At 43.0% G+C, this 8888-nt stretch overlaps 1 protein-coding gene across 4 annotated transcripts in view; it reads left to right on the top strand.

The window, feature by feature from the left end:
* Positions 1-540: 540 nt before the first annotated feature.
* Positions 541-8888, top strand: part of Trpm8 (transient receptor potential cation channel subfamily M member 8) — a 107312-nt gene continuing 98964 nt past the window's right edge. For all 4 annotated transcript variants that reach the window (XM_055616433.1, XM_055616432.1, XM_055616431.1 and 1 more), the window contains exons 1-2: positions 541-644; positions 1095-1173. In XM_055616433.1, the coding sequence (XP_055472408.1) occupies positions 627-644; positions 1095-1173 (97 nt within the window). In that variant the 5' untranslated portion in view covers positions 541-626. The remainder of the gene's footprint in view (positions 645-1094; positions 1174-8888) is intronic.

Below are 8888 nucleotides of genomic sequence, written 5' to 3'. Positions count from 1 at the left end.
ATAAAAATAAAATAAAATAAAACTACTCATTGGCATGGTAAAAGCAGACTGCATGTACTCCTTCAAAACTGAGAATGCCTGAAATCTTCAGAAGGTTCTCTCTGCATGAGCTCAGTATAGCTCACAAAAGACAATACTGGTTCCCCAGTGACGAGGTCTGCCGCTGAGCCAGAGACTGACTGGAGGGAAAGCCATTCCCTGGACAGTGCACATAGATAGACCTGTCTTAGTGGTGCTAATTCTCAAATGATCAAAAGGCCTTTTCTTTCTAATTAAGTTGTTATAGGTATCCATTTGCCCATTGGAGCCACTCACTGAAGGAATGTGGGAGAGCCTAAGGGGGCAGAGCAGGCAGAAGAGGAGGGCCTGTGTTCTGGAACTCCAGTGGGGCTCTGCTTTTTGAACTTTGAGCTCTGAAACCATTAATGGTGGAGTTCAGCCAATGACAACACAAGCTTTATTGAGTCAGTTCAAGGGTTGGATGGCCCCAGAAACATTGGTCCAAGAGATTAACTTCCTTATGGGGGCAGTGATTCCCTTGCAAAAAGCAAAACAGAATTTTTTCCATGTGTCTTCCATGGATTCTGCTTTGAGTTTCAGTTTGAGCTCCTCCCCTGACTTTCTCTATGATGGACGGAGACCTTGTAAGTTGAAACAAACCTTTCCTCCTCTTAAGTTGATTGTGGTCACGGTGTTTGTCAAAGAGACAAAACTCAAACTGGAACATCTTTTCTTACTGCTTTTGCCAGCATTTAGCCTGCCACATATCTATCTGTTTGTCCCACGCCCTTAAACCCAGCCCCTGGAAAGAATGGCGAGGAAGTCCCTTCTTTTTCTTGTGCCTTTCTGCTTTGGGCGGTGTCTGGTGCAAGGGCAGAAACAGTGGTATTTCTTCAATGAACAATTGGATGCAAAGAAATGCGTCTTCACCACCATGCTATTTATTACACAGAAAAACAAGAAGCTGATTTGCTCAAGAAAGAGGGGTATAATTAAATATATTATGGGATATTCTAAAATAGGATTGTAAGTCTTGATAATATATCTGACATGAAAATGCTCACAAAAGCTTTTTTTTTTCTTCTGCTCCCCAGAAACGCCCCAGAAGCTGCACCCTGACAGCAGTGCACGACGTCATCCTTGAGGACTTGGTCTTCCCAAGCCAAATTGTGGGTAAGAGGACCCGTGCGAAACTGGATGGCAGCGGGTTCATAAAGGTTCATTTAGACAAAGCACAACGTGGAGCACAAGGTTGAAACTTTCTCTGGTGTGTTAAAGAAGCTCACCGGCAAGGAGGCTAATTTTGAATTCCCAGGGTTTCATTTGTAAAGACAATGACTGAATAAAGTGTCATTCATAGTAAAAAAAAAACAAAAAAACAAAAACAAAAGCTCACAAAACGTTAAAGTAGGGCATGGAGGGCGTGAAATACACATCTTGAGTGGCCTGATTTTGGAACATGTACCTGTGTGGCTCTTCCTCCTCCTGAGGCACCTGTCACACACTGTGGCTGTAACTCTTGCAGTTGAAAGTATTATGGCAATATCAGTATGAATTTCTGTTTCCTTCTTTCAAAATTTTGTGGCTAGCAGATTTGTTCTTCCTGTAAGTCTTAACAACATCATCAAAAGAACTTTTTCTCATTAAATCAAGAACTCTTGTTTTTCGCTGTATGGCTTCTCTTTGGCTCAGTCACCCACGTCACCAGTCTTGTACTTTGGGGCTACGATTAAGCTGAAGAAGAGCACCTTGAATGCAAACCCTACAATACTGATGAGACAACAGGACAGACTCCAAAATGGCTAGCAGGATGGCAGTGTAGACAGTGGGGATACACTGGACAGAAATTTTTTTGTCCTTACCAGGATGGAGTGGGATGGCGTGATTTTATCACACTACTTAGAACAGCATGTGATTTAAAACATACAAAGTCTTTATTTTTGGTAGTCCCTATCTCCAGCACGAATTTAAAGGAAAAAGCTTTAGTGTGCTTCTGTGTTTCCATTCTCACCCTTTCTCATCCTCTTCTCCCTTCCTTTTATTTTGTTTTGGAGGGAAGACCTTGCTATGTAGTCAGAGCGATCCCGAACTCACAAGTTTCCTGCCTTTGACTCCCCAGTGCTGGGGTCATAGGGCTTGCTCTTTTCTTTCCAAGTTACTTGTGTATATTTTAAGGTATGAATAGAGAAAGGACGTAGATGGGTAAATGATACATTTCAGAATTCTCTAACAAAAGCAACTAAAATGAAGGGAAAACTAGTGCAGTGCACTCTGTGGGATAGTGCAGCTCTGTACTATGACAGTGCGAGCAGATCAAGCAAATTTCCCATTTGGCACATGCTGCACAGAAGGTGGAGGGCACCCATAGTGAGGACTTCCTGGTGTGCACCAGATGCTGAGCTGGTGGGTCTCAGTGCCTGCTGCCTGCAGATTAGACTCACCTAGACAGGTAATGATGCCCAGATGGCTTGACTCCACTCAAGTGTTCTACAGGGTGATAGATCAACCAGGGTTCTACAGAAAAATGGAACCAATAGTCTAACTATCATTCATCCTGTGTCATCTACCTACCTACCTGTGGGAGGCATCCTGCCAGTTGAAGCTGTGGTTCTCGCCCAATCAGGATAGCCATTCTGAGCTCGGTGTTAAAGACAGGACTTCCTCTTTCCCAGCAGAGCCCCTTGCTTTCTGCCTGACTTCATCAGGAGAGTGTCTTTAGACACATACATGCCTAATCACATTTGATGTATGGCCTCTGACACAGCTTCCTGCAAGCTCTCCGCTCCCCAAGCCTATATGATATGTTCCTATTCATATGATAGGAGTATGCTGTATAATGCAAATCAAGCATCCCTGGAGTGCCTACTTACAACCAATTATGCACACCTATTCTTGGGGCCCCCTGCCCACTCCCCAGGGATATATAACCGTTGTTCTCTGGAATTAAAGTCGAATTAGCCACCAGCTGGTTCCCGGAGTGTGTAATCCCTGTACCAGTTTGCCTGCCAGTCCGCCATTCCAGGCACCCTTCTTGTTTTGTGCCCCTTCTGACTTTGTAGGCTGCTGGGAGACAACCCCCAGGCAGGAGGAGAACCAACATCTGTCTGTCTATCTGTCTATCTAATCTAGTGTTTATTGTCTATCTACCTACTAAGCTACCTACTTACCTACCTATTGTCTATCCATCAATCTGCCAGTTTCCTCCCTGCCTATCTATTTGAGGAGAAGGTAGTGGAGTGATTGTGATGCTTTTATAGACCATCTACAAGCTTCAGACTCGATTCTCAATCATGGTCCAGAAGTCCCAAAACCTCAGACCTGGGAAGCCTCAGTCCCACCTAATGGTAGGACTCTCAGTCCAGATTAGAGGCTTGTGGACCAGAAGATTGGTTACTGAGAGTACTGGAGTCAAATCTAGAGAGCCTGGACTTCTGTCCCAGAGTAAGAAGACAGGGGTGGATAGAGAGGGGAGGAGAGGAGGCAGGCAGGAAGGAATGGAGGGGGAGAGAGAGAGAAAGAAAAAGAAAGAGGGGAGGGAGGAAAGGGAGAGAATCTTTGGAAAAGAAACACCTCACAGACACAGAGCAGGAAGTAATGCTTGACCAGCTCTCTAGATCTTTTATTTATTTTTCTTTACAAAGTATTTACTTTTATTTATCTGAGTGTTTTGTTTGAATGTCTGCGCAGCGTGCAGTGCCCATAGAGGCCAGAAGTGGGTGTCAGTTACAGATGGGTGTGAGCTGCTCCCTGGGTGCTGGGACTCAAAGCCCAGGTCCTCTGGAAGAACAGTGGCACTGGTAGCCACTGAGTCATCTCTCTAGCCTGTCTAGTTCTTCTTTACTTCAATCCTGTTGACACCTGAAATTAACTATCCCAGGTGGCCTGGGCTCTTTTTTTTTTTTTTTTAAGATTTCAAAATTTTAATTGCATGTGTATATGTTGGTCTGCTTGGGAAGTATGTGCACATAAGCTCAAGTGCTCATGGAAGGCACATTTCTAGTCTTACTTGGGGTCACCTAGAACTAACGTTATAGCTGGATTTGAGCCACTAGACGTGGACGCTGAGAACTGAACTCTCGTCTTCTGCAGGAGCAATATATGCCCTTAAATGCTGAGCTACCTCTCTAACTCCTAGACGTGTTACAATTTCCTGGTGAATGCAATGTGTAGCTCAGCTTGAGAATCGCAACATTAATTCATGATATATTTTACAATGCATAATGCAAGCATCATAGTCATTGTATAGATGAGGGTATAACAACTTGTACAGGATCAATCACATAGATAGACAGTGATGAACCTGGTCAGAACACAGGCAGTCTGGCTTTAAGGCTGATCTGTCTGCTCCTACATGCCACATGCAATGCCAGATGCCTGGGCTTAATGCTATTTATTGTATCATTTGACTAAAATATGAGCCAATAAAAGGGCATTATATATTCAAAAGTACTTTATAGCAGGCAAGGAACTATTTAAAGATGATAAATTGTTATTTCTAGTTTTACTACACCCCATTTGCATCCATTCTACTGAAGGAAGTAATATGAGACGTCATCAGTTTCATATGTTCATTTGAAAAAGAATCAGGCCTTCAATTCTGTTCTTTTTGTTTACTTTCTCCCCTCCACCTTTTTTTTTTTTTTTGAGGCAGGGTCTCATGTAGCCCAGGCTAGCCTCAAGCTTGCTATGTAGCCAGGGATGACCTTGAACTTCTGAGTCTCTCTTGCCTCTACTTCTGGGGTTTCAGGATACTAGATGTGTACCACCATGCCTGGTTTATATAAGACTGGAGATCAAAGCAAAGACTTCATGCATTCAAGGCAAGCCTGAGTTATATCGCAAGTACCAATTCTGTTATTTTTCTAGCCAATTATTACCATTATCATTATTAAGTATATCAATTTGAAATGAAACTGCCCTTGTCAGAAAGTTTGGGGAGGAATTTGGATAAAAGTAATAACTTGTGATTTGAACCAATGAAGTGTGTCTAAGCTTGTCATTAGTTGCAGTTTTTCTATACTACTGCAGGGTTTCTTTGCTGGCTTAGGTAGTATCTATTAATTATAACATACATGATACACCCTCTTTCTGTTCTTTCTCTGGGAATACCAGGTTGTCTAAGACATGCCAGTCCTACTAGGAGTTACTAGTCTAGTGAGAAGTCTCATACATGATTCAATAGTTATTCTAGTGATTCATGCATGACACAGGGTAGCAGAGAATGGGAAGGGAGAGGAACCATCTAGGAAGGGTATTCAAAAAGAAAGTGCTTGAGATGGGCCATTCTAGTCTGATAAGGGTTAGCCAGGCCAAGAAAGTGGGAGAGAGAAGTGCAAGCCAGCAATTCAGAAAACATGGAGGAGAGAGAGGGCAATGACAAGACAGCAGCCTGTTGGAGGATCAGGTTGAAGGACAGCTGGTCAACCATGGAGGCTAAAGGGCTTTTGTAAAGTAGTTTGGAGTTGAGTTTGTTGACCTAGCCTGGCAAAAAGTTTCCCCAGTCTCTGGGCCGATGCGGTTTGTCACTAAAGCTGCCATCCCTAATGATGCTGATGCTGTGGTCTCACTGAGACATCCTCCCCACTCTTGCAAGAATTTGTGTTTTGTATACAGAAGTCACTTTTGTTATCATTAAACACTCAAAACCAGAGAACAGAAAGGCAGAAAGAATACAGTACAGCACGTGGATTCAGTGCTGGATCTGAGTTTTGAATTTGCTCAATGCTCAGGTGCTGAGGATCTCCATTTGTTTTTGTGATCAGATGTCATGAAGGAATCTGAAAAAGGCCCAATCTTATAGGTGTGGGCAGGTCACCCAGTGAGTCAGGACAATTTCTGCTGTGACCACACCCCTCGGGCCACCAGGAATTCTCTTAGAAAGGGAATCTTCTATGGGACTGGAGAAGAAACAGACAAAAAAAAGTTGCAAAAACTCTCAGCATAACTTCAGTGGGCAGAGGATGGGGACAATAACTACAAGAATGGCACTTGATGGGGATGGAGAGATGGCTCATTGGTTAAGAGCACTTTCTAGTCTTGCAAGAAGACTCCAGCTTAGTTCCCAGAGCCCACATGGTGGCTCACAACTGCCTTTAACTCCATTTACGAGGGATCCAGTGCTCTCTTCTGGCCTCCTTGAGCCCGCACAGGAGGTGCACATATACATGCAGGTGCTCACACATATACAGAAACGAAAATAAATAAATGTTAGTATTTTTAAAAAGACATGTAGGAGGTAAGGGCAAAAAAAACTCCAGAAGTTCAGGGGTATCCTTGGCTACACAGTAAGTTAAAGGCCAGCCTGGGATCCACAAGGCCCTCTCTTAATTTTTTTTTCATGGTTTTAGAAACAAGGTTTCTCCGTGTAGCCTTGGATAACTTAGAACTTACTTTGTAGATCCAGATGGCCTCCACCTCACAGAGATCCAACTGCCTCTGCTTCCCAAGTGCTGGGATTAAAGGTGTGTGCAACTATTTCTGTTCATGAGACTCTATTTCCATTTTTAAATTGGTTTTCATCTTAACTGCTGATCCTTTCTTTTCATGTCAGTCATAGGAAAAAATAATCCAAGTAGAAGCTACAGTCTGTCCATTTAAAGAGCACATCTGGGCACCCAGTGCTAAGTGGTTCTTAGCACACAGTTTCACAGGACTTGATAAATAATTGATATAAATTAATGGCCAATGAAGGAAGCATCCACACTGATCTATAATTACTGGAAACAACCTCATATATTTTTCATGAAAGTGTCATTTCATTGCAATTTTCCCCCCTAAAATTCAGTGTATTTAGAATTTAAATGGCTTTCAATAATTGCTTTCAACTGCTCTCAGTGGCGTGGCTTCCCTGCCAGTATGGGTGATTGAGAAGCACAGGATTCAATTGTTGTTTCTCGCTTCTTCTGATTCTGACTGGCCTTCTGGCCTGCATAATGAAATCAAAGAGTGTGATAGTGAAGGACAGGATGCCCCACGGTGACGCTGCAGCAGCTTGTCACCGTGAGCAGGGTCCTGTCGTGACAACACCTCAGCAGTGTGCAAGAGCTGACGGCCACATCATCCCCCGTGCAAGCTGGCCTAAGAGCAAGTTCACAGACCCCCAGAGAGGGGTCCACCTGAGCGTAGTTTGGTCACTTGATTCCACAATGAAAGGAGTCCTCTGAGCAAGGACAGAGATTTCTCCTGCTCTAAATTCACATCATTAACGGAGCAATCATTCAGAGAAAGAGGAACGAAGGGCAAACAAGCAAGGACAACTGGAGGAGCAGCGGAACCACCATCTGGCTCTTTTTGCTCAGGAGGCTGACTCACCAGCAAGAGGGAGTTTTCTGGGGCATCAGGAAAATTGTGGCTTGAGTATGGCTCTGATTCTCGCTTGCAAGCCAGAATACAGACAAGTTATTGCCAGCAAGTCAAATTGACTTATACTTTACAGTTTTGACTCTGTATCCTCCCCTGTGACAGAAGGGTACCCACTCCTTACTGTCGTTCAGAGAACTATGTGAACTGAAGTCTGAAGCTTTTTTGTTTCTTTACCATTACTAATCAAATTTTAAAATGAATCAGAATAACCTAAACTGATAAAAGAAAGAACTGTCTCTGAGTGTGTATGTGCCCTCTGGTTCAAATATATTACAAGTGATTAACACTGAGGACATTCAACTTGGTAATGATTGAGAAGCAAATTTTATCCATCCATCTACCCATCCATATCTATCTATCTATCTATCTATCTATCTATCTATCTATCTATCTATCTATCTATCTATTATCTATCTATCTAGATATAACCTATCAATCACCTATCATCATCTATTTATTTATCTATCTCTATTATTTTTCTATCTCTATCATCTATGTGTTTATCTATCTCTATTTATCTATATCTATATATCAATCATCTATCTTCATCATCTATTTATCTATCATTATCTACCTATCAATCACATATCTATCTATCTATCTATCTATCTATCTATCTATCTATCTATCTATCATCTATTTATTTAATATTACTTCTTAGAAATAATGATTTTACACCTCAGCATCTAGCCTTTCTTGACTATTGCAAAATTGACCTCCAGTCCTTTGTGTGCAATACAACCCCATTTCCCCCTTGCCATGTCCTTCTGAGGCCCAGAAATCTGCCAAGGCCTCTGACTGGTGCCTGGTTTAAGCAGAAAGCAACCCTGAGTCCCACAGCTCCTCTGATCGAGGATGTTATTCTCACCTGTTGGTTTGGATGCTGATGAGCACAGTCCTTGAGTGTTCTCCACATGTCCTCGTGCGGCTCTCACTGTGCTAGGTACTGGGGATATGAGAAATTAGTTCTCAGAGATGACTTAGTTCAACCACACTGAGCTCTTCACTTATCTATCTACAACAGCATCTGAAATTAGGCATCTGAAAGGATGAGTGTGATAATCAGACTGAGCAAGAAGACAGTGTCCAGGAAGCCTGAGAGCAGAGGAACCAGTCAGAGGCTCGCAAGTGAAAAAGTCTTAAACACAATGCTGGCCTCATGAGACACATCTTTGGATCAGTTTCGACCCTGGGTCCCAGCCATTTGATGACCTCCCCAGGATGGCTCTCCAGTCACTGAGTTACCATCAAGATTAGAGTAGACGCCTATGAGATGGTGCTAGACCTAGCTACTTGGGACTTTTTGCAACCATGGGTAGGAAACGTGTCTGTAAATAAGGCCCCAGATGAAGAAGGTCGGAACAAGACACAGAGACAGAAGCTGGGTACTAGTGATGTCATTTAAGCCCCAGTTGAGCTGCTCTTAAGAGAGTATTCCCAGGCTGTATTTATTCTGAGCCAGTCTTTGATTTCTCAGTCTCCTTCCTTCCTTCCTTCCTTCCTTCCTTCCTTCCTTCCTTCCTTCC

Source organism: Psammomys obesus, unplaced genomic scaffold, assembly GCF_907164565.1.
Source record: "Psammomys obesus unplaced genomic scaffold, mPsaObe1.curated_primary_1811, whole genome shotgun sequence".
NCBI lineage: Eukaryota > Metazoa > Chordata > Mammalia > Rodentia > Muridae > Psammomys > Psammomys obesus.
The sequence above is the reverse complement of the archived record's forward strand: the minus strand, read 5'-3'. Positions and strand labels throughout refer to the sequence as shown.